This window comes from Anser cygnoides, chromosome 18 (genome assembly GCF_040182565.1).
Source record: "Anser cygnoides isolate HZ-2024a breed goose chromosome 18, Taihu_goose_T2T_genome, whole genome shotgun sequence".
Taxonomy (NCBI): domain Eukaryota; kingdom Metazoa; phylum Chordata; class Aves; order Anseriformes; family Anatidae; genus Anser; species Anser cygnoides.
The window spans coordinates 1559449-1586332 of NC_089890.1; the positions used below are offsets into that span (position 1 = coordinate 1559449).

At 53.8% G+C, this 26884-nt stretch overlaps 3 protein-coding genes across 3 annotated transcripts in view; 2 read left to right on the forward strand and 1 right to left on the reverse strand.

Annotated features, from left to right (window-relative positions):
• HIP1 (huntingtin interacting protein 1) overlaps positions 1-8506 on the reverse strand; it is a 50874-nt gene extending 42368 nt beyond the window's left edge. Inside the window, exon 1 of the mRNA XM_066979421.1 lies at positions 8321-8506. Coding sequence (XP_066835522.1) covers positions 8321-8437 — 117 coding nt within the window. The 5' untranslated portion in view covers positions 8438-8506. The remainder of the gene's footprint in view (positions 1-8320) is intronic.
• Positions 8507-16540: 8034 nt separating this feature from the next.
• On the forward strand, positions 16541-18021 carry LOC106041089 (C-C motif chemokine 3-like 1). Its single transcript, XM_013189339.3, has 3 exons — positions 16541-16846; positions 17122-17236; positions 17682-18021. The coding sequence occupies exons 1-3, from the start codon at positions 16774-16776 to the stop codon at positions 17779-17781; spliced, it is 288 nt and encodes a 95-aa protein (XP_013044793.1). The 5' UTR covers positions 16541-16773; the 3' UTR covers positions 17782-18021.
• A 368-nt stretch (positions 18022-18389) lies between these two features.
• LOC106041087 (E3 ubiquitin-protein ligase TRIM39-like) lies at positions 18390-23932 on the forward strand. Its single transcript, XM_013189338.3, has 6 exons — positions 18390-18880; positions 19471-19566; positions 21288-21518; positions 21645-21667; positions 22216-22328; positions 23087-23932. Exons 1-6 carry the CDS (start codon positions 18455-18457, stop codon positions 23656-23658), a joined length of 1461 nt encoding a protein of 486 aa, XP_013044792.1. The 5' UTR covers positions 18390-18454; the 3' UTR covers positions 23659-23932.
• The last annotated feature ends 2952 nt before the right edge of the window (positions 23933-26884 follow it).

Consider the following 26884-nt stretch of genomic DNA (forward strand, 5'->3'; position numbering starts at 1 on the left):
GGGCGAGCTCGTGGGGCCGGTGGGGAGCGAGTCATCCAGCTGAGGCCAAGAGCATCTCACCAGCAGATAAGGGAAGCCAGGAGCACCTTGTCCCAGTGTGGGAGAAAACTGGAGCTCTCTCCCAAAGGGGTTAATGCTGACCCTGACACCAGGTCCACACTTCCAGCTGGGCAGCATGAACCATGCAAGCTCTGGGTAACAGAGTGAGGCCACAGAATTCAGCAAACCCAGAAACGCCTACCTCTGCCCTCTCCAGAGAAGTGTTTACCTCCACAAAAGCAGTCAGGCCTTGCTGACTGTAGGAACATTTCATTCCCGTTTGTGAAGTAAACAAAGCATTCCTTGCTGGGAAAACACGGGATCTCCACCAGGTTACGAACTGGGAACGATGCCACCAGAAGAGATTTTCCCAGGCCACGCAGAAGTCAAGCACTTCCTCCGCCTCCACCTCAGTGCTGCCTTAAAACCTCAAAAACCTTTACTCATCACTCGGAGGTGGAACGTGACTGTTGTTGGGAGCAATTCTGCAGGCTGTACCGCTGGAGTGAGCGGCCCACGAGAAGTGGCCTAGTGACGGTGTGCTCGGTGTGCTGGTGACCACAGCTGCGGTGCTGAGGGACCCGCTGGGGTGAGGGCCAGCACTGGCACGGCCGCTGCCCACCTGCTCGGCCGTCCGAGCGCTACCAGCACCCGAGCGGGGCGTGATTTGCTGTTCAATTCTGCAGATCACAGAGGGTGTGCAGAGCCCCAGCCTGAATCAGCGGGGAGCCTCGTGGGCAGCAGGCCAGAAACCCAAGGGATGCATCTGGCTTGTCCAGAAGGTGCAAAAGGTTCTTTGTGACTCCTTCCTATGGCCGCTGCCCTGAGCGGCGCTCGCCCCAAATGCACAAAGTGCCTTCTGCACCCAGAGGTCAGAGCCAAGTGGAGCTGCCAGCCCCAGACGTGTCCCCCAGGATGGGCAGCGCGCAGGGTGGCGTTGGGGGCCCGGCCTCAGCACTGGTGCCGTGGGGCTCAGAGGGTGCTCGGGCACTGCAGCACGTCCCCGGGGAAGCGTGCTCACGGCTGTCGGGGTTCAACAAGCGCTTGGACCATGCTCCTAGATATGTGGTTTAACTTCAGGTTGCCCTGCGTGGAGCCAGGTGTTGGACTTGATGATCTTCAGGGATCCCTTCCAACTCAGGATGTTCCATGGTTCTGTGATTTTCTGGGCTGTCAGGTGGAAGAGGGACAATTCCTGGCTTCCCGCAGCAGCGTGCCCCTGTGTCATGCCACGAGCACCTTGCAACACTATTTGCACTTACGAAACCCTGTATTCTTGCTCGCTTCCATGTAAAAATAATGACTGGAAAACACTTACCTTCCAGCCAGCATCTGCTAATTAAAATAAAAAGCAATGCCATACATTCTCTAGAGAGCCCTGGGCTGCTTGCATAGAATAAAAGAGACAAATGTTAACAATAAATAGCAAGTCTCCAGCCTGGCCCTGATGAGAAAAGCCTCTTCTTCACATGAGTCCCCTTGTTTACTGCAACTTGCCTCTTCTCTGCATGGTAAATATTTAATGTGCCATCTTCAGCAGCCCAGCTGCTGGAAGAATAGCGCTGTTGGGGGTGCAGGGGTCTGTGCCCGTACGGGAGGGGCTGCGTCACTTGGCAAAGCAAGAGCCAGGGGATAAAAACTGCAGGACCCCAAGGAACAGACTTCCCCAGGCCCATGGCATCTGGTGCTGTGGGACCGATAACCACACAAGTCTGGTCCATCTGGGAAGAGCACAGAGCAATGCTGTTAAATCGGGATTAATTGTAATTACATAAAGCTGGGTACCAGTCAGACTATACCAAAGGCAGCAAAATTATGAAAGTCCTGGGATAAAGTAATCACAGCTTTGGTAATCTGTTTTGTTGGTTTGGTAACAGCAAAGAAATAGAGTCTTCTCACTGCAAGACGAGGGATGGAAGAGCTGGGCAACTCGAGTCAACCTGGCAGCCTGAGTTTCATGACCAAGCTACGAAAAAAGGCTGGTAACCTCACTATGAGCTGCATAAAGCTTACTGAGTGCTGGAGCTACGTGATTTCACAGTAGCTGCTGAGAAAAAAGGAGTGCTTTTGTAGCTACCATGCTGATGCTTTTTGCTTTGATGGGAACAGTGAATGCAATGATGCCTGCCTGTCCCAGCACCAAAGCAGCATGCCTGGCTCAAGGCACGGCAGGAAAGGGTTCAGCAAGCACGTGCCAAGCCCCACAGGTGGCACAGACACAGCTGATGGACACGCTCACCTTGAAGCCCATGGTGGGGAAAGGGAACACCTGGGATCTCCCCTCTGCTGGCCTGAAGGTGCTGCCGGAAGCCATGAGCCAGGTGTGCAGCCTGGCACGAGGCTCAGCCTGGCCTGATGGTACAGCCACGGCCACGGCTGCCCCACAGCCTTCATGCTGCAGAAGTGCCCTGACAACGGAGGGGCTGAAATTCTGTGGTTACGCAAGGAAGCTGTGCGTGCTAATATGTAAAATATTAGATGTCTTCATGCAGCTTTGAGCCAGTAACTTCACCTTCTGCATGCAGACCAGGGGTAATTTACCTCCCACCCTGATTAGCCTGGAACAGCAAACAATGCACAATGCATCCAGCAGCAGCCGGGGACTCACACATCCGGACTAAAATACCGGCTGTGCTGCTCATTGCATGTCCCCTTCGAACAGTCTGTCCCCAGGAAGCTTTCCTCTTTGGTGAGTGTGCAAAATAAATCAGGTGAGCCTGTGGCAGGGATCAGGACCAGAATCCAGCCTTTCTTCCACTTCTCACACTGCTGCATTGCTCTGGTTGCCATCTCGGCAGCAGCGGGATCCTGACTGCTTGGTTGAATTTGTGTGGTTTAAGCCAATTCTCTGCACCCAGTAAACACTGGGTACATAGGCATGGCCCTGCACACCTGCAGGCTGCTGGCAAAGCACCTGCCAACACAGCCTGGGGTACCTGGGGCTGTCCTCACCTGTCCTCCAAATGTTGCTCACTGGATGCTGGTATCTGTAATTATCAACGCTCTTAAGTAAAAAAATGATTTTTTAATATAAAAAAATGTTTTAAAGTAAACTGTCAGATTTGCATAAGAATAAGCTTGCAAAGATGCAGGAACATCTGGCTTAAGCCCTATTCTTGCTTTCTCTGAGTCACAGATCCAGACAGGTTCTGGCTCAAACACATCTGTGGTTGAGAAGCCAGGGTCTCTGGAGCCTCGGCCTCGCGCAAAGGCTGGTGCTGGTTTTAGCACGGTTTTCTTCCTCTTTGAAGCATTTGAAGCCAGATGATTACAAACATAAGAACCCAAACTATTTTGTCCTGGGTACATTTAAAAATGTTTCCTTCCAGCTGCCAGCCAGGCAGAGAAGACAATGAGCTGCAGAACTGTGGATAAGCAATGAACATGGCAAGACAGGAGCAGCAGCTTCAGCCCCGTGCCCCTGCTCTGCCCTGAGGTGTTTCCTCAAGCACCTGCAGCCCCGAGCAGCAGGAACCCAGCCCTGCGCCGCAGACCCGGCACCTCCTCGTGCCTGGCACCCACTGCCTCACCGTTAACCACTGTCCCCATTCTCCCCTTGGTTTTCTGGGCTCAGGGTTGCTGCCACTGCCGGCCGAGGGGACAGCAGGTGCTGAGCTGGGGATCAGGCTTGTCATGGCTGTGATGTCCCCCAGCCCCGTCCTCCTGTGCAGCCCTTGGTGCGTTCTGGGGCAAGCCCCCATGCTAGTCGCCAGCTGGTCCATAAATGTCACGTTCCCACCTGAAGCAACCTGGCAGCAGGTGTCCCCACCTTCTGTGCCAAACCTATTTATTGTCCTGGGGCCCAGCCAGTTTTTGAACCCAGGATCACAAAAAACCTCAGTTATTTCTCCCCCCCCCCCCTTTTTTTTTTGTTTAAATCCCAGCTTTCATTAAAGAGAAAGACAGACCTCATACAGCTAATCTGGTAAAAGACAAACTATTTTCTTTCACACAGATGAAGCAGTGGGGATGGAAATAAGTTTCTAAGCGAGACTCGCTGAAAAGAGCCGAGATGACTCATTTCTTTGCTGCTGAAGCTGTATTCACTCCCAAGCACCTCTAATTCCTATTAAAATAAAATACACCAAGAGCATTGGGGAACACTTGGGACAAAGCACAAGAGCTCGTTTTTTCCTGGAGATGAAAGAGCAGAGAATTAATCCCCTGTATCACCAACTCCCCCAGGATGGGCTCAGCTGGCTTCATCCCTCACTCTCCATAGACAGGAGCTATTTTTTCCTGTTCTTGCCAGTGTCAATATGTTTCTTTAAATATCTGTTCAGAGAGGCTATATATATAGCAACACTCTGGTGCTTTTGAAAGGAGCCTCATTTCCTGTGCAAGAACTGAAGTTCTTGGCAAAACTGCCGGCGGCTGCAGCATCTGAACCACAAAAATTGTTTTCTAAAAGTGAAGATGTCAGAAGCAAAATGGCATTTCCTCTGCGACGGCAAGCTGCACTGAGCCACGTCCCAGTCGCCGTGGGTGGGGAAGGGACGCGGCGTTCCCCGCAGTGGCACGGCCAAAAGCGGGGACGCTGCAGGAGCTGCCTCCCACCTGCACCGGGCCACGAGCCTCTGGCAGCTCCCACCCCAGCAGGATGAAATAACCCCACTGCCCTCGACCCGAAACGAAACTGGCCCTTGCAGCCTGCAGTGTGGTGGTTTGGGCTTTTCGGCAGCAGAATGGTGGAAGGCACCGCAGGATAACGGGCTGGTTTTGGTGCTGGTTCGGGACAGTGGGGTGGCGTCGCGCTGCAGAAGGCAACAGCGGTGTTTGTACCCGCGGGAACCAGCACCAGCGCAGAGCTCTCAGGATGGAACCGAACCTCTTGGGTCACGCAAAGGAGGAATAAGAGGGTCCGTGAGCAGGCAATCGCCTGAACACACAGAGACCCCAGGGAGCATGAGCTGACAGTTTTGCACCCCTCTGCACCATGCTAGTTACCTCGGAGGGTACAAGCAGCAGTGAAGACAGCTCAATGATCACCTGCAGCTGCACAAATGACTTCCCAGGGGAATTTCTTAGTTGTAAATTGCTATTTTTGGTGGTCCTGCACCAACTTGTGGTTCTAAGGACCCAGCTATAGCTGCAAACAAGGAAGAGAAGGTGGATGCAGTGGGCAATCAACAATCCATGTTTCTCTTTGCTATTGGGTGCCCTGCTTAGAAAAAACTTGCAGAGAAGACGAAGTGCAAGCTTTTTAGATTCCCTGGAAGAGTTTTAAACAAGAAGTGTCTTCTCCCAGCACTTGGCCACTGTCAGGACAAACCGCAGTGGACGAATGCCCAAGGACACCTGATGGGCAGTGGATGCGGCACACGGCTATGCCACATCTCCTGAGACAAACCTCAGGGGACCTGGCTCTGGGGATGAGCACAAAACTTCCGTCCCCTCCACAACGCCCGACACCATCCAGGTCTGCTCCCAGCGCATTTAATATAATACATCTCTGCTCAAGCCCTAAGGAGCAATGGAAACCACGACCACGACACCAGCCTTGTCCCCAGCCTGGCTGTAACCCAGAGGGAGAGCTTTATAACAGGACAGGAACATCACCAAAGCCCGGCAAGTCGCTTCTCACTGCTGCTCTGGGCGCTTACGCTCAAAAAGGAAACTTCCCCCATTACCCCTTTCTGAGCACATTTGCCCCTCTCCAGCATTTGGTTTCCCAAAAGCGGAAAGGGGCTGGTGTAGGACCCTAAAGGCAGGGAGCCAGAATTGCTCTGGGTGAGGAAGGAAACTCCCATACATTCAGGTTTCTGGATGATGATCGTCCCTACCAGCAGTGCCAGGGATGCTCCTGGAGCTCCCAGCACTGCCAGCATGGAGGGGCTCCCGGGTCCCCCTACAGTCATCAGAAGACCCCACAGGCAAGCTGTGAAGCTACAGTGGACAACAGCAGTGCATCAGCCAGCATATGGCACAGCACAGGTGACAGCACTGTGCTGGCATCTCAGCGGCCATCCTTTGGAGGGGATGGGGGCAGACGAGGCTCGGCACGTCTAGACAAAGCCAACGGCTCTGGGAAGTGCTGGGGCAGCTGGTGAGCAGCAGCAGCACCAGGAGGTTTCTGTGTCCTGCCGTGATGCTCTGCACTTAGTGCCATCTGTGTGCATCCTCCCTACCCCACAGAAATCCTTCTTCCTTCTGACACCATTTCTGCTCTCAAGATCTTGGCTCGTCCAAGTGCTGAACATCTTGTCTCTGCCAAACCAGCACATCGTGTCCATGCAGAATGAGACAGCCCCGTCAAGGCACAGAAACGTCCACAGGGGACAGGCGCAGGGAGAAGTGAAAGGAAGCCCAAGCAGGGAAGATCCGAATGCACCCACCTAAGTGAGCAGGTCTTAGCTTCAGAAACTCAGTACAGAAAGGAGAATTTGCAGAGGATGCGAACATCACACTAGGTTAGCAGCCACGTGAAATACAAGCATCTATCTCAACATACGGTAGAATTTTCACTTTTGGTGGTTTTTCTCCTTGCTCAGACGGCTTTGCTCTGTCCAAAGATTTATTCTACTGAGGTTGAAGCAGTGAGCAGCACTAAATCACAGCAAGGTAAACACTGACAAAAGGGAGAAAGCTGTTGCAACAGCAGCCATGGCAGCAGTGCACCCCATACGGCCATGCACTGGCAGGGCAGCACGAGTGCAGGATCTGGCATCCCTGTTACTCAGCTTCCCATTAAAACAACCAGCAATGACGGCAAAAGAAAAGGGGAGCTGTCAGGCAGGTGCCAAAGCCAGGCAGCCACGTCTCCGGGGCTCGCAGAGCAGCTCCCACCCAGCAGGGAGACAGCCAGGGCCAGCACACGGCAGCAGCACATCAGAGACACCACGCGTTGCTGTGTCCTCACGTTTCCCGCATTTGTATCACCAGCAAAACTGAGACGCTTTACCAAGCACACATGAAGAAAAGGGACCACCAGGAAAGTTATTTCGACATATCCCCAAGCCAATGGACATCAACAGGGCAGAGCCATTGTGCAATGTGATGACCACCACAAGAGCATCCCACCACGAGAGCTTCATATGGTGCTCTTTTTCCCGAGCTGACTCTTCGATCACAGAAAACGGGTAGTGCCAAACCCAATTAGGTATCATCCAGGCTCACTGGAAGCCTATTTTGACATGCTTTCTGTCTGTGGGGGCTCTTTTAGCCCAAGATATTGCTCCTGCTGCCATGGGACCTGCAGGTTTGGAGGCAAGGATGGAATGAGCCTGCGTGCATGTGGAAACCTGGTAAAATCTACATTTTGAAAGCCATTTGAAAAAATGGATGAACCTTTGTAACGAAAAGTCACTTTCAAAAAAAAACCAAACACCAAAACCTGAAAAACAAAACCCAAAAAACCACCCAGCATGAGGTTTCTACGATAAGACCTCAGAAAGAAGAAGTTTGACAAACACTGTGGATGACCAATATGTGGAAGATCTGAGCACTGCCTGTCAAGTTCCCTAAACTAGAGAGAAAGCAAGAATTATGCAAAAAGAAGAAAGGAGTAAGCCAGGAAATGGCAGAGCTGAACGCTCACAAGAACTAAAAGCCACGCAGGGGCCGAGCCAGCCCTTCGGATGAGCACCTCCTAGAAACACACGCCGTGTCGTTTGTCACCAGGAGCCTTCCTCTGCGTAGTGCCACATCCCACCTTAAACCCTTAGGTTTGTATAAGAAGCAGCGTGGCCAGCAGGGCTAGGGAGGTGATTGTCCCCCTGTGCTCAGCTCTGGTGAGGCCGCACCTCGAGTACTGTGTTCAGCTTTCGGGCCCCTCGCTACAAGAAGGACATGGAGGTGCTCGAGCGAGTCCAGAGAAGGGCAACGAGGCTGGTGAGGGGTCTGGAGAACAAGTCTTACGAGGAGCGGCTGAGGGAGCTGGGCTTGTTCAGCCTGGAGAAGAGGAGGCTCAGGGGCGACCTCATCGCTCTCTACAGGTACCTTAAAGGAGGCTGTAGCGAGGTGGGGGCTGGTCTGTTCTCCCACGTGCCTGGTGACAGGACGAGGGGGAATGGGCTAACGTTCCTCCAGGGGAGGTTTAGGTTGGATGTTAGGAAGAACTTCTTTACCGAAAGGGTTGTTGGGCATTGGGATGGGCTGCCCGGGAGGTGGCTCAGCCGCCATCCCCGGAGGGCTCTAACGGCCGTGCAGACGTGCAGCCCGCTGACGTGGAGCCCCCGCGCAGCCCCGCCGAACATGGCGGCCGCCGCCCCCCTCAGGGGCCTGGCCCCGCCCCCCCGGGTTGGCCCCGCCCCCTGCCGGCCCCGCCCCGCCCCGCCCGTACCTGGGCGCGCTCGAAGCTCTCCCGCTCCGCCTCCAGGCCGCCGCCGGCCGCCCGCCGGCCGAGCACCTTGGGCAGCGGGTTGCCCACCTGCTTCATGGAGCTGCTCACGCGGTCCATGCCCCGCCGCCGCCGCTCCGGCCCCGCCGCGCCCTCGCAACCGCTCCGCTCCGAGCCGCCGCTGGCCGGGCCGCGCGCCATTGGCCCACCTACCTGCCACTCACGAACGGGCCCCGCCCCCGCCCGCACAGCCTACTCCCCGCCCCTTCGTTCTCATTGGCCGCTCCCAACGCCACTCAGAAGGAGCCCCCTCCCCCCTCCCCCGGAGGGCCGTCCCCGGGCCGAGGCGGGCGGCCAGCTCTCGCGCCCGCCGCCACCGTCACTGGTCCGACTCCACGCCACTCAACGTTAGCTCCCGCCCCTCCGCGGGAGCCACGCCCCTTGTCCCGCCTCCACGGGCAGCACGGACGGCTCGCGTCCCGCCCCCCTGCCGGTAGCCCTTCGGTGATTGGCCGTCGCGCCTGTCGCTCACGGCCTCTGCTCCGCCCTCCCCTCCCGCCTGGCGCCCCCTGGCGCCCCCTGGCGGTCGGGGTCCTGCTGCGCAGCGCCCGGGCCCGCGGGTGGCGGGAATTGGCGGTGCCCCTAAGGCTGGGTTGTCTCTGGGCTATCTCTGGGCGACCTCTGACCTTGGCAACGGGCAGCAAGGGGGCAGCGCTGGGTTCGTGCCAGATGGGTTCCTGGGCTCTCAAAACCCAGCCGCATGAAACCCGGCGTCTTTGTTCCTGGTGGGGCGTAGCCGGGCACAACCGCCTCGGGGGTGGCAGGGCAACCTGGGAGAAACTGCTGGGGATGGGGGTTGTCGTGAGCTGTTCTGCAAGCAGTTACACCATGGGTAGCTCACCTTTGTGGCTTACTTTTCAGCTGAAACAACTGCTGCACAAGTGCCCTCCCGCAGGTGCCCGGGGGGGCCTGTGAGCAGGCTGTGTGGTACACCTCACGCACGGCCACACGTGTGCCTTGGATATCAGGCTCTCAGCTGGTGGAAACGGCATGCGCCGTGTGTCCAGCAAGGCCATCTCCTCCCACCCCAGCTCGTCTTGACTCCCTGTCTGCATTCTCTCTAATGCACTTTCTGGAAACCTGCCTCCTTTCTTGGGGCTGGCCCCAGAGGAAGTTTAATGGGTTTAAGTTAGCCACTATTACAGCAAGATGATTAATAATTGAAGAAATGAAGTCATTACCGAATAGAGATGAAAAAAAGAAAGGACAGAGGGACAAAAAAGGAAAAGGAAAGAAAGGTCCTTTGCATGTCTTCCTCTCACACCCCTCTACCTGGCTAAAGCCATCCTGCTCCAACATGGCCCCCCAGCACGCAGGCCTGGATGCTGGAGGGCTAGATGCACCTCAGCCCTGGGCTAGTGACCCCACGGCTGTGAGCTGTGCTCGCTTCTCCCTCTTACTGAAGAGCGGAGTCAATTCCCCTCCTTTCACAGCCAGGGCTGGGTGCCCATGCTGGGACCTGGGCTGCTCCGTCCCCTCGCCCAGCTCCAAGAGGCTGGGCTGCAGCCTGGAAGCGAAGGGCAGTGGGGCAGCCTGTCACGGGGTGTTGGCCACGCGGGGATGGACAGCAGCTTCCCCACTGTCACCCAGCCCAGTGCAGTGGATTTCGCAGATCTGGGGCAGGAGGCCTTGATGCGTGGCTGGGGCTGTGGAGCGTGGTGACCCGCCTTTCAGTAGCTACCTGAGATGCCTGCCACCTGTGCGTCTTCTGTAGGATGAAGACCATGGGTCCGGTGTCTGCTGGGACATGGGCAGGACCATGTGTCCCCTGTCTCCCTTCCTTAGGGCAGTGCAGTGCCCAGCGGCAGGTGACCCCTGGTGAGCGCTGGCTCAGGCTGGGCGGAGGGAACAGGGCTGGTCCGTGCCTAACTGCGGGGCTCTGCAGGGTGGCCTCCCCTTGCTGCTCACGCGCTTCGAGGCTCCATCCATCCATAATGGCCCTGGAGGATGCTGCTACCTCTCTGCTGGGACAAGACTTCTCAGCTTGATCTCAGCCCTAAGGACCTACAAGCCACAGGGAACAAGAAATGACAGGAGAGAGGCCAGAAGGATCAGAAGGGATGGAAGGGGCTGCGGGCCCTGACCGGGGCGGAGGAACGCTATGTTCCCAAGGGCTGGAAACACTATGTTTCCAACTGCCCTCCCCAGCCAGAGCTGGGAGACTCCCAGGGTCCCACTGCCACACTCCCCCCCACCCCCCCGTGGCCTGGCCCAGGCTCAGCGAGAGCACAGATAGCCCTTGTTTCAGCAAGAAAATAGAGGCACAGAGAGCTCCACAGTCCTTCCTCTGTACTGGAGCAGGCGGGCACAGAGCTCTGTGCAAAGATCCTGCTGCTCTCTTTCCCCCCGGAGGTGAGATCCCAAACACGCCTCCATGCTTCACCCTTGTAGACACCCCAAGGCATAAGCCCTTGAGCCCACCAAAACGGATGAGCCATTCCTGGTGGGCACATCTCCTGGAGGGCAGTGGCTGAAACAAGCCTTCCACAAATGCAATCATGTAACCACAAGTACATCCCTGGTGATAGGGCTATTTGCTCAGACCCTGGGACAAAAATGTTTTACAAGCCAAAGTGCCCACCTGGAGCAGGGTGAGGACAAGGTCTCGGGTGCAGGGTGGTGGTCCAGACCCAGCAGGAGGGTCCCTGGCGGAGCAAAAGGCATGTGGTGTCTTCCCCTGGGGCAAGTGGAGCCTGCACGTGCGGACTTTATCATCTTTTGATTCCATTTTTTTAATGCTTTGGGCAAAACAGATGCTGCTGCTGAATCCTTGTCAGCTAGTGCCATCAAAGAGCCTTTGTGGGAAGCAGCCCTGGCCAGCTGTGCAAGGTGGTGAGTGGGGAAGGGAAGGGAAGATTCTCATGCAGGACTGCCAGCTCCCACCTGGGAGCAGCCGAGACAGAGCAGCCAGTTGCAAGGGTCTTGGAGAGCTTAGCTATGGAGTGTGAGGGCACCATGTGGTCCTTACCTCTGTCTTGGGTGAGCTCTGCTACTTGCCCAGGTTTTTCAAGGAGGGATGCAAACCCAGGCGTCACCAAGCCTCAGCAGCTGTCTCTGCTTATCCAAGAATCCAAAAGCAAAGCTGAGCATGGTTTGCAGATGGACTTCTTCGGGAGAAGACCCGAACCCAACAGGGACCTTGGGCTGCAGTGCTGCTGGGGTGGCTGCGTCGGTGAAGAACTTGCTGAGGGACAGGGCCTGGAGGCGGGAAGTGCTTGCCATCTGCTGGAGAGCTTCCCCACTGCAGGGCAGCAGCTCGGCAGGAGCATCGCACCGAGCCAGACACGCAGCCCTTGGGTGAGCACCTCACGCGTGCCACTTGTGCCGGGGGTGGGAAAGGGTGTTCTCCCCCCAGGGTAGGACACGAAAAGCTTGCTTTGCTTCTGTGGTAGGAGTCAGCCTTTGACTGCCAGAACGTGATCACCGAGAAAAGGTTTTCTGTGTATGACTTGGGGTGTGCAGGGTTGTGCGGAGGACCTTGTGCTTGTTGCAGAAGAGCATGGGCAGCGAATGAGGCAGTGGCTGCAGGACAGCACAGGCTGTAGATCCAGAGAGCCAGAGGTTATCCCTGTCTTCTCTTTATGATAGAGGTTATAACACAGCTGTCACCAGAGCTCATGTGGAGCACTGTCCTTGATTTTCTGCATTTGTGAAATCCCACAGTCTGATCTGCAGATGTCACATGTACCTCAGCCGCAGTGAAGACAACAGGAGTACAAAATACCATGTAATGCTGGGTGCTCAGAAGTATCAGGTCCTGAGTATCTTAAAGGTGACACACAAATGATTTCCTCTTAGTTTCTCTGAACTGCAGCTGCTGTACCTAAACCAGTCACTCAGTGCTACAGCTGTGGGCAAACCCATCTCAGCTCCAGCCAGGTTGGTGCTCAGTGCTGAGGGCATCCTCAGGTAAACCAGGATACACGTGCATGGCTGTAATTTGGCAAAGGCAGCATGTCCTTGGAAGTGCTACCAATGCCTGTGGGAGCCAGTTCCTGACACAGCAGCTGGCTACCTCCCACTCTTCAGTGGGGCTTGTCTAGGCACCCTGAATTTATCTTGGAAAACTGCACAAACTGCAAGAATATATTTCTTCCTTGAAGTGTACTTAGAAACTGTTGGTGTCTTTCTGCTGACATTTACCAGAATTATTCATCCTGATATATAAATATTCATCCAAGAATTTCAACGCAATTTCCCAAGAAACACTGTAGACCATACAGTCCTGTAGGACTGGCTGGAATCAAACATGAACAGTCCCAAAGGATGCAGACTAAGGATCTATCTAGCCCAGCACTAATGTCTCCAGATGTGGGCAGACTCCTTGAAAAGAAAGGCAAATGTTTGTGCTGACTCCCTTGAATGCACACACAGCCTCCAACCATTCTCATTTTACAAATCTTCTTGAGCTTATCACTTTGAAATCCATGCCCTGGCTCAGACACGTGGATATTTCCTTGTGTTCTCCATGTCCCTTGGCAAGATCTCATCTGCGATCTTGCTCGTCTTTCTCAGAGTTGCAGCACCCTGCAGTCTCTGACTTCCCCCGTGCCCCATCATGCTCTCTCTGTTTCCAACTGATTTGTTCCCAGTTTAAACCTGAGTTCCCCACAGTAGTGATGTGGCAGCTTCTGGGGCACTGGGATAATGTGACCCTCAGATGAAACTCCAAAACTGAGAGTCAGTGTGGTGGGCCAGTCTACCTTGAGAGCTAAGAAAAGACTCTCCTGCATCCCAAATCTGTTCTGGTAATGAATCCAAAGATACCATGTGTGGTTTCTATCGAAAGCTGAAACACACCATACGGCAGAGGTTTTATAGATTCCATAAATAGCTACTATTTAGGATGTATGATATGGAGGAGGTTTTAGAAATCAAAATATTTAGAGATTTGCGTTATTTGTCTTGGCAGGAAGGAGCAGCCAAGACTGAAATTCAAAATTGTCCTTCAAGGAAGGAATGGAGTTGAGGAAAACAGTGAAATGGGGAAATAACAGAGGTGTCAAAAGCTCCAAGAATTCCCTTTGCAATGAATGAAAGCAGGAGACACATTCTGGTATATCTGAAAGGATCACAAATTCATTCAAAATGTCTAGGCACATATATATTCCTGATAGAAAATACTGATTTTCAAAATGAATCGTGACATTTCCATCAAAACCGTATTTGAATATTGCAAGAACATCCAGAACACTCAGCTAAAAGCAGCTCTAAGGGGGCTGCGTCAGTGTGAGCTGCATCAGTGAGGATGTCTCCAGCTCATTCCCCAGCCTCTTCTCCTCCTCGCAGTTTTATTCTAGTCCCCACCTGGAGATGTGTAACAGGTGTGTTAATATTGGTCAGGATATGGAAGGTGTGTGAATGCTGGATGTGAAAGCACTGGTGGAAGTGGCAGGAGCAGGGATATGAGAGCAGCAAGTGTTGGTAGCACTTAGGTTAGCAGGTCATCATGACTCCAGTGCATCACAGTCTCCATCTTCCCTTCCCTTCCCTTCCCTTCCCTTCCCTTCCCTTCCCTTCCCTTCCCTTCCCTTCCCTTCCCTTCCCTTCCCTTCCCTTCCCTTCCCTTCCCTTCCCTTCCCTTCCCTTCCCTTCCCTTCCCTTCCCTTCCCTTCCCTTCCCTTCCCTTCCCTTCCCTTCCCTTCCCTTCCCTTCCCTTCCCCCTTCCCTTCCCTTCCCTTCCCTTCCCTTCCCCCTTCCCTTCCCTTCCCTTCCCTTCCCTTCCCCCTTCCCTTCCCTTCCCTTCCCTTCCCTTCCCTTCCCTTCCCCCTTCCCTTCCCTTCCCTTCCCTTCCCTTCCCTTCCCTTCCCTTCCCTTCCCTTCCCTTCCCTTCCCCTTCCCTTCCCCTTCCCCTTCCCCTTCCCTTGCCCTTGCCCTTGCCCTTGCCCCTGCCCCTGCCCCTGCCCCTGCCCCTTCTCCTTACCCTTACCCTCCCCAAGCACTTGCAAGCTCCAGACCTAGAATCAGCTCTTCAGGTGGTCCAGGGAATCTACTTACTTCAGAGAATAACAGAATGGTTTGAGCTAGAAGGGACCTTAAGGATCATCTAATTCCAACCCCCCTGCCATGGGCAGGATCATCTCCCACTAGATCAGGTTGCCCAAAGCCCCATCCAACCTGGCCTCGAACACTTTCAGGGATGGGGCATCCACACCTTCTTCGGGCAGCCTGTGCCTCGCCACCCTCTGAGTGAAAAATTTCCTCCTAAAATACCAGTCTAAATCTACCTTTCCTTAGTTTAAAACCATTAAAACCATTGTCCTATCACTACTCTCCCTGACAGAGTACCTCCCAGTTTTCCTGTAGCCCCCTATAGGTACTGGAAGGCCTCTGTAAGGTCTCCCTGTAGCCTTCTCTTCTCCAGGCTGAACAACCCCAACTCCCTCAGCCTGTCTTCACAGGAGAGGTGCTACAGCCCTCCGATCATCCTCATGGCCTCCTCTGGACTCGCTCTGACAGGTCCATGTCCTTCTCGTGCTGGGGGCCCCAGCGCTGAACAGAGGGCTCCAGGTGGGGTCTCACGAGAGCAGAGCAGAGGGGGAGAATCACCTCCCTCGCCCTGCTGGCCATGCTGCTTTTGATGCGGACCAGGGTAGAGTTGGCTTTCTGGGCTGCAAGTGTACATTGACAGTTCATGTCAAGCTTCTCGTCAACCAGCACCCCCAGGTCCTTCTCCTCAGGGCTGCTCTCAATCCATTCTGCGCCCAGCCTGTATTTGTGCTTGGGATGCCCTGGCCCAGATGCAGACCTTGCACTTGGCCTTGTTGAACTTCATGAGGTTCACACAGGCCCATCTCTCCGGCCTGTCCAGGTCCCTCTGGATGGCATTCCCATCCCTTCCCTTTGGCATGTCAACAGCACCACACAGCTTGGTGTCATCAGCAAACCTGCTGAGGGTTCACTCAATTTCACTGTCTGTGTCACCGACAAAGATGTTAAACAGTGCCGGTCCCAATACCGATCCCTCAGGAACACCACTCATTACCCATTTCCACTTGGACACTGAGCCATTGACTGCAACTCTTTGAGTGTCACCATCCAGCCAGTCTGGACCACTTCCCCCCCCGGGAGTTCCTCCTCTGGGTTCCTACAAGACCACCACTTTGGGCAGTCGTTTCTCTTTTCTTAATCATCCTTTTCCATAAAGGAGATAAGTCCCTTTCTTCACGGAACCATTATGAAAAGCAGCCTGCTCATAAGGCTGTGGCCGTGGTTGTCCAGTGCCCAGACACAGGTGCTAGCACCACGGATAGTAAACTCTTCCTCCGCTAGCCTGAGGCTTCATTCACAAGCCTGGAGGTCATCAGAGGCCTTCTGTGGGGATGTGACTTTTCCAAGAGGAGTTTCCCTGCCAATGCAGTGACACCATTCCTGTCCCAAACAGTATCAGCTGAGAGAGCGAATACCTTCTGTATGTGTGTATGGCTGCTGGGAAAATGACAAAGCAATACCAGGAGGGTGTTAATTCTATGTTGCTGGGGCCATATAATCACCTAAGCCAAACTGCCAAGCCAACACAGTCATGTGCTTCTAAAGCTCTTTGTGATTGTCAACGGCCAATTCTCATGTCCATGGATAACATAGTGCTATTTTAGCTGTCACTGGTATTTGCGGAACTGCACCGTAGTTATAGAACCAGTTACCCAATGACTTCCTGCAAATGATGGGAAGGACAAGAAAGGAGCCTTATCTTAGGATACATGCTGTACCCTCAGCTCTACATGGCTGCATTCTGGTGGTGTCCTGGTCCCACAGAGAAAGCCCCATCATGGCAGGGCAGTGCTGTGAGCGGGCAGGGTCAGCAGTGTGCCTTGCTGACCCGCTGAGCAGGCAGCCGGGGTGGCTGGCCTGACTTGTGGGCTTTCCCTGCTGCAGGGAAGTGGATTGGCCCCAGTTTTTCCATGATGCAGATGTTCTAGGAAATACAAGTGTATGGCAGCCATGCTTATTCTCCATCTATTGCCATCACATGACTTCTAGGCAAGAGGGCCAGCTACTAAGCTCCTGAACCATTACTTCTAGGTATTACTTCCATTCTAGGTGTCCATTTGGTCTGGGGAAATGAAAAGAGAGTTGGTCATATCCTGTTCTTTATCTTTTCATAGTATCTTTTCATCATATTCTACTTGCCACATCAGGGCATTGCTGCTTATCAGGGCTCCAGACACTACTTCCCTCCACTGTACAGTACAGGACTCCACACTCCTGACACAGCATTTCTTGACACAGCACTTCTTCCATTGTGTCATGTTGTCTTTCAGCAACAATTCTGACACGTTTCCGGCCTTGGTTCCCTTTATAAAGTGGGCTGAACCCAGGGATCCTGCATCAGTCACAGCAACAGGCCCTTTGCAACAGTCTAGCCTGACTCCTACAGTTTCTCTCCACCAAGGAGCATGAAGTCCTCCACAGCTGCCCTTGCTGTTCTTGTTGTGGCTGCCCTCTGCTGCCAGGTCCTCTCTTCTCCAGGTGGGTCCAAGCTCTCTTCTCCAAGAAACTCTCTACTCTTTCTTTCTGCCATATTAGGTCCAGTAATGCTTGGCAGCTCTCTCTTCTGAGCATCTGCTGCAGGAAAGGAGAGGCACATCTTGTTGCTCTTTGGCTTGCTGAGGAAAGGGTGACTGTGGTGCGAGACCATGGTGGGAGCAGCATCTCCTCCAGCGGGGCCATTCTGGTCCTGTTACCCTGCTTCTCCCTGATGGCACTTTTCCTGGTCTGGTTTAATCATAAAACTTCTCTTCCAGCTGCTGTCAACTTCTCCGGTCCCTGCTGTGTCAAATACTTGAGCAAAAATTTTCCCTCGAGACACGTGACAATGTATGAGTACACGAGTATCCACTGCCCCCAGCCAGGCGTGATGTGAGTAGATCTGCCCAGATGCTGGGAGCTGCCCCACAGATGGGTGACAGTGCCATGAAACCCCACAGCACACCCTGTCCTGGCCAGGGGAACCACCGCATTAGGAGAACAGCCTGGAAACAACTGAGAGGCCAGCTCCCTGTCCCAAACAGCCAGCTTCTGGTCTTCATTAGATTTTGAATCAAAAGAACTTCTGCTGGTTGCCCCCACCAAGATAGTGGGTCCCAGACAGGCCAGCTGGGGGATGAAGTGGCTTTTTCCTCTAAACGGCAGAGGGCAGGACACCTGTAATGACATTAAACCCACCCCCTGTGTTTCCCTGGGGCTGCTCTGCAGTGATAGAGGTGTGTGGTTTGGTGGGGTTCCCTGGTGGCAAGGAGCAGGCGGTCCCCCTGCCCTATCCTCCCTTCTCTCCCAACTCCTTTGACTGGATTTCCTTCTGCAGATTCACCACATTCAAGGGCAAGTCGTTCTGTGGCAACCCCCAAGATGAGTGGGTCCAGAATATCCTGAAACAGCACAAGGACCAGGCTGGCAGTGGATGAGCAACGCCCTGCTCCCTTCAAGCATCACCTCTGCCGAGGAACTCTTCTTGTGGTCAACTATGAGACATGTCCCTGTCCTCTTATCACCTGTGAATTTTGTAGACTGTTTGCTACGGTGTTTATTTAAGTGCATGAAAAAGCATCTTAATTTATTTGTTATTTTCAGGCAAACTTTTTGTTCTAATTTGTACTGATTGTATTTCAGTTATTTTTGGACAATAAAAATGATCAAAACCTGCACCTTCTCCCGCTGCCTCAGGATGCTGTGTGTAGGCGGCAGCAGGGTCAGTGCTCCCAGGGCTCTGCGCTCCAACCCTTCCCGGCAGCCCCACAGAGAGGCTGGTGTAGGCTCACCACCCTCGGCAGCTGCACAAACATCCTGGTGGCTGCTACCAGACCAGGTGCCACCGTTCTCCATGGCCTGTGGGAGCCCAGGGTGGCCTCAGCCCACCGGGGCTGGCTGCGGAGCCTGGGTTATTTGTGGTGCTTCGTGATTCTCTGCGCTGTCCCTGCAGGTCTTCCCTTACACTTTAAGCCCTGAGGGCCCCGTGGAAGCCGCAGCCCCAGGCTGTGCCGCTGGGTGCCACGCTCCGCCCCTGGCTGCTGCCGCCTGCCTGTGGGTGTCTTCGCCCCGGGCTGCAGTGGGCCGGGCTGCCCGGGTGAAGAGACTGCCATGGCCCTGTCCGGAGCCCTGGAGCGGCTGCAGGAGGAGGCCATCTGCTCTATCTGCCTGGAGTACATGAGCGAGCCCGTCAGTGTCGACTGCGGGCACAACTTCTGCCGCGGCTGCATCACCAAGCACTGCCAGGAGAAGTGTCTCTGGAATGACGCGCCCTTCTCCTGCCCGCAGTGCCGGGCGCCCTGCCGCCGCAGCAGCCTGCGCCCCAACAGGCAGCTTGCCAACATCGTGGAGAGCATCCGGCAGCTGGGGCTGGGGGGCGGCGTGGCGCCAGGGACCCCGCTCTGTACCCAGCACGACGAGCGCCTCAAGCTCTTCTGTGAGGTGGATGAAGAGGCCATCTGCGTGGTGTGCCGGGAGTCCCAGCACCACCGCTCCCACGCCGTCTACCCCATCGAGGAGGCCGCACAGGTGTACAAGGTACGGGAGGCCGGGGTGCCGGGAGCATCCCTCTGCAACGGCCCTGGGCACTGCCTCGGGCAGGCAGGGGAGGGGTGGTAAAGCCACCCAGCTGCTCGTTCTGGGGGTCAGGCTGGACCTGCTGCCTCCTGAGCTGGGAAGGGAGGCACCCAGCCTTGCCCCCGTCTGTGTGGATACAGGGGGCAGCCTGGCTCCCTGCCCCTGGAGGAGGCCGGGCTCTGGGTGCTGCTGTGGGGATGTTTTGCCTCAGCAGTGGGGTACAGAGCCGCACCCAAGCCCCGTGTCCAGGCGTCGCTCCCAGCACCACGCTGCTGGCTGGCCCGCGACCCAGCAAGGTGGGTGCAGTCGGTTCACTCTCTGAAGCTAAATAGTGAAGAAAGCAGTGGAAAACCCATGCAGTGCGGAGGGGGTTAACATGGCGAGCAGAGCAAAGGGCACAGCTGCTGTGTCCGGGTGCCAGGGCTGGTACCGCCTGGCACAGGGTCACCCTCCCCTCGCTGCCTGCTGGCACCGGCAGCCGCTGGCCCAGGGATGGGGCAGAGCAGGACGGGTGCTGCTGGGGCGAGCTGATCTGTTTCTGCTCTTTTCAGGTGAAACTCCAGAAAGTGTTGGAACATCTTTCCAAGGAAGTAGAGGATATGAAGAAGTGTGAGTCAGTGACAAAGATGAAAATGCAGGAGTGCAAGGCAGGTGCCTGGTTTAATTCTTCAAGAATTAGCTTAGATGGCATTAGGAATTAAAAAAAATAATAATCCTGAATGATCTTATCTGGTGCTTTGAGTTTTCTGGGGCTGTGATATGTCCCAAGTCCTGCTGTCATGTGGAGGACCCACATCCACCGATGATCTTGGCTGCAGCATGAGAAGCAGTGACAGCACCGTAAGACCTTCTCCATGGAGTGAATGACCCACACACAATGAAAGTGCTTAGTTTCCAGCATGCTGAACCTGCTTGGCTCTGTGTGCCAAGCAGGGGTGAGGTATCCACTGCAGTGGGCAATGCCACTGGGATGGAAACCAGGATCAGTAAATGTGGATGGCTCAAAAAATATTAAAAAGTCTGTAAATGCTTTAAAAAAAGCAGCACACCATCTCTGATGAAATCATGGGGGCTTGTGCACCAGTTAAACAGTTATATATATATATATATATATATTTTTTTTTTTTTGCTTGAGTTAGAAACAGGAGTGAACCACATGAAGAGCTCTGCCCCACAGCAATAAGAACTGGAATTGGTTTTATTACAAAAACAGAATAGCTGAATTACTGCACCTCTGCCTGCCTCCAGGCAGTCCTGAGGAAGTAGGACACCAGCAAAACAGAGTCAGTTTAGACGGGAAAGTAAAAGTAACTGCAGAAAAGGAAAGGAAACTGCTGGATGGAGAGTTCCTGAGCTGAGTTGATGATTAATCAGCTTTGGCAGGGAAAACAGGTTTCTCTGGGCTCTTCCAGTTATCCGTGAGAGCTGCCACTGTCTGCTGCTTGCGGGTGCTGGGCTTTTGGGGTGCTGCTGCGTGCCTGCTGTGCCCCTCAGGCACTGGCATGGGCTGGGATAGGGCTTGTGACAGAGCTGGGTCCTCACCCCGCCTGCCTGAGTCAGGGCTGTGGGGTCACGGCCCCGGCTGCCCCCGGCTTCCTCTGGCCCAGTGGCTGATTGGACTGCTTTAGTAAAAAGGAAAAAATGTCCCTTGTGAGTGCTGGGGAGGAAGTGTGTCTGACAGTCCTGGCTTATCAAGCATACATGAGTCAGGTTCTGAAAAATCATGTGCTTGGACAGAAGAATAAATGCATTGCAGTTTCCTTTCATTTACCTTCTGGACTTTGAGACTTCCTGGTCCTAGTTAACCCCAGCGTGTTTTTCAGGAGTTGCTTAACTTTCATGCTCCAGGTTTTGGGCCAAATGACAGCTTTCAGGGCTTGGGAAAAAAAAAATAATAAAGCACCACAGCCCCTGCCTGTTGCTGCTCCTCAGCCCTGGGATTAGTGAGAGCTCTCAGCAATCCAGGGAGCCCTGCCCGGCTCCCCTCCAGCCCTCCCATCCCTGGGTGCTGATGCACTTCCCTGGGGCTTCCCAAGGTAGGCAGATGGCACCACTCCTAACAAAACCCTGCCTGACACCCCATGGCAACTCCTTGCAGCCCCCACAACCCCCTGTGCTGCACCGAGACACCAGTGGGCATTGGAGGTCCACCCAACCAGAACTGCTGCGGTCAAAGCCCTACTGCTGGTAAACTGAAGATGTCCAGTGGGAACTCTGCCTAAATAAAAGCACAATGATTTTCTTTTGGATCTTCATTTAAATAAACACACACAAAAATGCAGCGGTTTCCTGGATGCCGGGCATAGCTCTGACTTAGCTGTCTGGCTAACATTTCCTCTCTTCACCCCTGCATCTTTCCTATCACAAGGAGACAGTAAAGAAAAAGCGGGAGAGGATTGTGAGCGAGTTTGGGAAGCTGCATCGGCTGCTGGCTGCTGAGGAGAAGCTGCTGCTTCAGAAGCTGGAGGAGGAGGAGAAGCAGATTCTAGTGATGATCTCTGAAAACGTGGTTAGGCTGATGGAGCAGAAGTCCCTGCTGGATGAGCTGATCCTGGAGATAAAGGAGAAGATGCACCTGCCGGATGAGGGGCTTCTCAAGGTCAGGCTGTGCTTCCAGCCCCCTAACTCATCCCCGACCTCAGCCCCAAGGCCTCTGTTGTCTGGATGGGTTGCTGAGGCCAGGCTGGAGTGACAAACCCAGAATGACTTTCTCTTCTCCTTCTAGGACATGAAATGCATCCTGAGCAGGTAGGCACCTGAGCTCGTTCCTCCTACAGTCCCAGCTGCCTGCAGGCTCTCAGTGTGATGTCCATGTGCCATCCACCCTCTGTCCTCCCTACCCAGTGTCTCATTTGTCCTCCAGAGGTGGAGTGACCTGGGGCTAACAAGGGAGTGGACTGGAACCAGAGTGGGCTGCAGAACACGCCATCCATCCTCTTCTCCTAGGGCCCAAGAGCCCTGGAAGTCTTGCCTTGTGCTGTGGGCTGTGAGATGCGAGACGTGTCTGCACCCGAGGGGCATGCTGCCAGGCTGGCCTGGGTTTCTTCCTGCCCTGGGCATCCCTGCCTGGCAGTGGCACCGCAGCTCCATGGGAGCCTTTTCTGGTGCACCACTTAGCTCTAGAGCAAAGGTCCCATCATGCTTGCTGCAAAGAGCAGTGCTCTGGGATGACAGAGGAGATTGAGGGAGGAGATGCATCTGTGCAGCCAGAAGAAAGGCATTAGAAAGCCCCCACAATGCAGCAGGAGCTGTGCTGTAGGCATTGGATGTTGCCCCCCGCATTGCTGTCCTTTCAGGTGTGAAGCGGTGAAGTTCCAGACCCCTAAAGCTGTGTCTGTGACCCTGAAGGAGGACTACAGCATTCCGGAACGCTGCCTGGGCATGAGGGACATGCTGAAGAAGTTCAAAGGTGAGGGGGCTGCTTCCAGCTCCTGGTGCAGACGGTCCTGGTCCCCCCATACCCTGGGACACAAGAAGGTGTTGCATACCCCTGACATATGGGTGAGCCACTGGTTTGGGAGTGATCCTGGCTGAAGCCTTTGGTCCCGCCAGGTTCTGGAGAAGGATACATTTGCGTGAGGGAAGCTGTGCCATCTCTGCTGCTCAGATGCTGTCGGAGATGCTGGCTGTGTCAGAGTCCATCCGTGCTTGGGCTCCTCTTTAATGACATGATTTCAGACCATGCCGCAGTCAGATCAGGCTTTCTTGTTAGCACCAGTGCTAACTGTAGGTTTTTCCAACAAGTTTGACCCAGATGGTCCTGTTTTGCATATCAGTAGGTTCAGGCTGATTTCATGGTGAGGACACCTTCCTCCTTCTAGTGTCAGATGGTTGGGAGGTGACCCTGGTGCCTAGGAGAGCATTGCCCACAAACTCTTATTTTCAGTATTGCTTCTGAAGCTGTACCCCGGCTGCTGGATTGCCCTGGTTGTTCTTGCTCTGCGGTCCCGTGCCAAATATTTTGATGTGGTTTACAGTTGAAATTATTTTATGAATCACACTTCTCCACGCTGGGGCTGGCAGCACGAGGCACTGTGCAGTCACAGGCACAAGCAATTAAACACAGCCAGCAGCAAGGGCTGCAGCTGGGGCACTCCAGCATGTCGGTGGCAGACACCCAGCCTGCCCATGAAGTCCGCTTGTCTTCCCTCCCTTCTCTCACACCAGTGGACGTGACTCTAGACCCTGAGACAGCGCACCCTGATCTTATCCTATCTGAGGACCACAAGAGCGTGCGGCGTGGGGGCAGGAAACTGCTCGTATCCTTCTTTGACAACCCCAGGAGGTTTAGCTCAGCTCCGGTGGTGCTGGGAGTGCAGCTTTTCTTCTCAGGCCGCTGCTACTGGGAGGTGCATGTGGGAGACAAGCCGGAGTGGGGCTTAGGGCTGTGCAAGGAGGCTGCCAGCCGGAAAGGCAACATCCTCTTCTCTCCAAACAACGGCTACTGGGTGCTGCGGCTGCAAAATGGTGGCAACTATGAGGCCCTCACCTGTCCCGTCTCCCGTCTGACCCCGAGCATCAGACCCCGGTGCATCGGCATCTTCCTGGACTACGAGGCTGGAGAAATCTCCTTCTACAATGTGAGCGACCGTTCCCACCTTTACACCTTCACCGACAAGTTCTCAGGGAAACTCCGGCCTCTTTTTTACCTGGGTTCCTTCCTGGGGGGCAAAAATGCAGAGCCCTTGGTGATCTCCTGGATGAGGGACATGCAGGGGACTGGCTGCATTGTCCTGTGATGGGAGGCAAGAAGAGACCTGGGGGCCCGATGGGCTGCTCGGATCAGCAGGGGGGTGATGGCTGGGCAGCAGCTGTATGCATGGGGGGCACATAGCGATGGCCCCACCAGCCCCTGCTCCTGCCAGGACTGTGCTGGAACTGGGGCACCCGTTGGCCACCACCGTCTTGCCACTCGCCCATAGGCTTCTGGTGGTGGGTGCTGCTTTGTCATGCGTTTGGTATGAGCTGTACTGACACAAGGCAATAAAGGGATGATGTGGGGAGCCCTGAGCAGTCAGCAGTGCAATTTTTGTGGTGCATCCATCCCTGCTGGTAAACCCCGAGCCCTGGCTGACACCCAGCATCTCAGCACTGAATTTTGTAGCATGGAGAGAAGGTGCTGCTGTGTGCTTGTTGCCAGATTATGGACCATGTGTGGTGTCCAAAGGATGCTGCTGGCCATGGCTCTCTGCAGTCCAGGGGGGGCCACCAGGGCAGTGGTCTCCCAAGTGGGGTTCAGAAGATGATGGGTTCGGATGTGGGAAGAAAATATTATAACTTCAGTAGTATATGTATATAATTTATAAATAAATAAATGCACATATACTGGGGGCTTTAAAAAAAAATTAACAAGAAGGATTTGTAATCAGGAAAGTTTAGAGGCCACTGCTCTGGAGATCCTGCTGTGGCAACAGTGGGACACGATGGTGGCAGAGTTCGATAGCAGCAGCTGCCTGTGCAGTTGACCACACTTCAGCTGTCGCTGGGACCAGGGGTGAAGGCAAGGGGATGTGTGTGGGGGGGTATTGCACTGTGTGTTGGACAGAAGTTCTTAATTTAGCGACCAATTCAATTAGAATAAAACGTGTTTGGATAAGGAATGATCTAAAATACCTGGTACAGTTTCTCTGGGGATGTCCTCGATGTTGATTAGGAAGCTCCTAGTAAAAAATGGTGCTGGACCCAACACAGTAGTTCCTCTTGGCTTTTTTTTGTTGCTTTTTGGTGAGTCTCACCCACCTCCCCTCATTTGCTTGCTCTCTCTTCTGTAGGCTGCACAGAAGAGAAGAGGGCCTGGCTGGGAGAGCATGGTCCCAGCTCTGCCACGTCCCAGGAAAGGCAATGGGCCTTGGTGGGCCTCACACCTTTTTTTGACCTCCATGGAAGTCTTACAAAGAGAGTTTATGTGGCTTGAGAATCTATAGAAAGAACATGAACTTTGAGGGCTTGGCAGAGGGCTGGAAGCAGAGGCAGCTGGGGGCAGCCAGGGAAACCTGCTGCGCAGGGCAGCATTTGGGAAGGGGCCAGGCTAAATGTCACCAGGGCGGGAGGAGACGGTGGGATGGAAGCTGTCCAGAAAGCAAGAGCGATGTCACTGCAGCAAGGTGCCAGATGAACAGCACTTGTACAGATCAGGAGGGACAAAGAGGTTTTTCAGAAGAGGCAGGAGGAAATGCAACGATACAGAGGTCTTGCAAATAGGCAGTGAAAAAGTGAATGGCTGAGCAGAAAGGATGTGAGGTCACCCCACCGCAACACCCAGTGCATCCCTAGAAGTCATGCATCTGCTTCTCTAAGGAAGGAGAGTAAAGGTCCACAGTATGAGATAACTCTGAATGCGCTATAGACTTTTCCACTTGATGGAATCTCTGCATCATCTGCAGCTAAGAAACTGCTCTGGGCTGACACCAGTCTGCCCTGAGGTGTCCAGAATGGATGGCAAGTGTGGTTTAAGGCTAGAGCTGTTCCTAAAACTGCTTACAAGTTGTTTCTCTAAGTCATGGCAAGTTGAGCTTGCCCACTTCCTCTGTGGAAGTGCTTGTGCTTTTATAGAATCGTAGAATCATCTGGGTTGCAAAAAGACTTCAAGATCAAGTCCAAACACCAACCTGGCCAACTCAGTCCCATCACTAAGCCATGTCCCTAAAACACTTCTACACGTGTTTTAGAAACCTCCGTGGAAGAGGACTCCATCACTTCCAATGGCAGCCTGTTCCAATGCTTAACTACACTCTCCATGAACAAATTCTTCCTAATGTCCAATATAACCAGGGGGGATTATAACCAGGGAGGGGGCCCCACACACACACACACCCCGGTGCAACTTGAGGCCACTTCCCTGTGTTTCCTCCTTTATTGCCTGGATCTGGCCTCCATAGAGCTCCTGCCCATCAAGGACCAGGTCCTGCTTAGACCACCTGCTCTGGCCACGTGGAATAGTTACACAGCACAGTGTGTTCTGGCCTGAGCATCTGGGTTTTCCCATGGTGGTTGTGCTCCTGATCCCCTGCAGACCAGCACCAAGCAAGCTGGTGACCTTCACACCCAGACATAGAGTATTTACTACTAAAGAGGTTGGCCTGTATGCACCAGGGTGATCACAGTCACACTGTTTCCCTTTGATTTCCATATCCCAAAGGAAGATGGGTGCATACATATGTATATACATATGTTCTGCGAGGACATTTTGGGTTGAGACTGCCTCTTGCTGAGGCAGGTCCCAGGGCTGATCTCCTGTTCAAGGTGTCTGTTTTTTCTGAAGGCATCCTCAGGATGCCACTTCTGGTGAATGGCCATGGCTTGGAGATGGGTGATCAGTGAGCTGTTCTTTCTGAGCAATCTGTGGATTTGTCACTTTTTGAGGGTTTGAATCCTGTTTGGTCACCCAGAGGGGCTATTTTTGTTCCAGCTGGGATTCTCAGCAGTAAAATTTACAGACCTCCATTTCTAGTAATGTGTTTTCTCAACAAATTTTAACATCCTTCTTTCTCTTCTAGTATACTGGAAATTGCTTCATCATCGTAAGTGAATGTGAGTGCTTGTCTGCTTCTTTCTAAGAACAGAGCAGAAATGTCCTTTCAGATCCTAATTGCCATTTCTGCTTTCTGTTGGCCATCGCTGACAGTGTGATAATCAGACACCATTTCTAGTATTACATTTCATCATCTCACTAAATACTTCTGTGTATTCAGCCCTGGCAGCCAGGGATATAACTTTACTTAAGGAAAATGTTATACTGCAGCATGAAAAAACATCCACCATTACTTCCCTGATGTTTAAAAGTTGTGAATCATCTGGCTTAAAATTTACGGTTAATAAGCCCAGATAACACTTGCAGAAATTTTACTCTTTTCTTTCCAGTATCTCAGCTTATTGGGATCAGCCAGGATGTTCCAAGGTGGGTTTTCTAACTCAAAGGGCTTTGATATTCCCTTTTGTCCTCCCCTCGCTATCTGTGAAGAACCT

Excerpts from the sequence above, each read along its gene's own strand:
- LOC106041089 (XM_013189339.3), top strand. The coding sequence starts at position 16,774 with ATGAAGTCCTCCACAGCTGCCCTTGCTGTTCTTGTTGTGGCTGCCCTC. Across the intron at positions 16,847-17,121 it reads CCAGGTCCTCTCTTCTCCAG|CTGCTGTCAACTTCTCCGGT; the intron begins GTGGGTCCAAGC and ends CTTCTCTTCCAG. Across the intron at positions 17,237-17,681 it reads TGCCCCCAGCCAGGCGTGAT|ATTCACCACATTCAAGGGCA; the intron begins GTGAGTAGATCT and ends TTCCTTCTGCAG.
- LOC106041087 (XM_013189338.3), top strand. The coding sequence starts at position 18,455 with ATGGCCCTGTCCGGAGCCCTGGAGCGGCTGCAGGAGGAGGCCATCTGC. Across the intron at positions 18,881-19,470 it reads AGGCCGCACAGGTGTACAAG|GTGAAACTCCAGAAAGTGTT; the intron begins GTACGGGAGGCC and ends TGCTCTTTTCAG. Across the intron at positions 21,519-21,644 it reads CGGATGAGGGGCTTCTCAAG|GACATGAAATGCATCCTGAG; the intron begins GTCAGGCTGTGC and ends TTCTCCTTCTAG.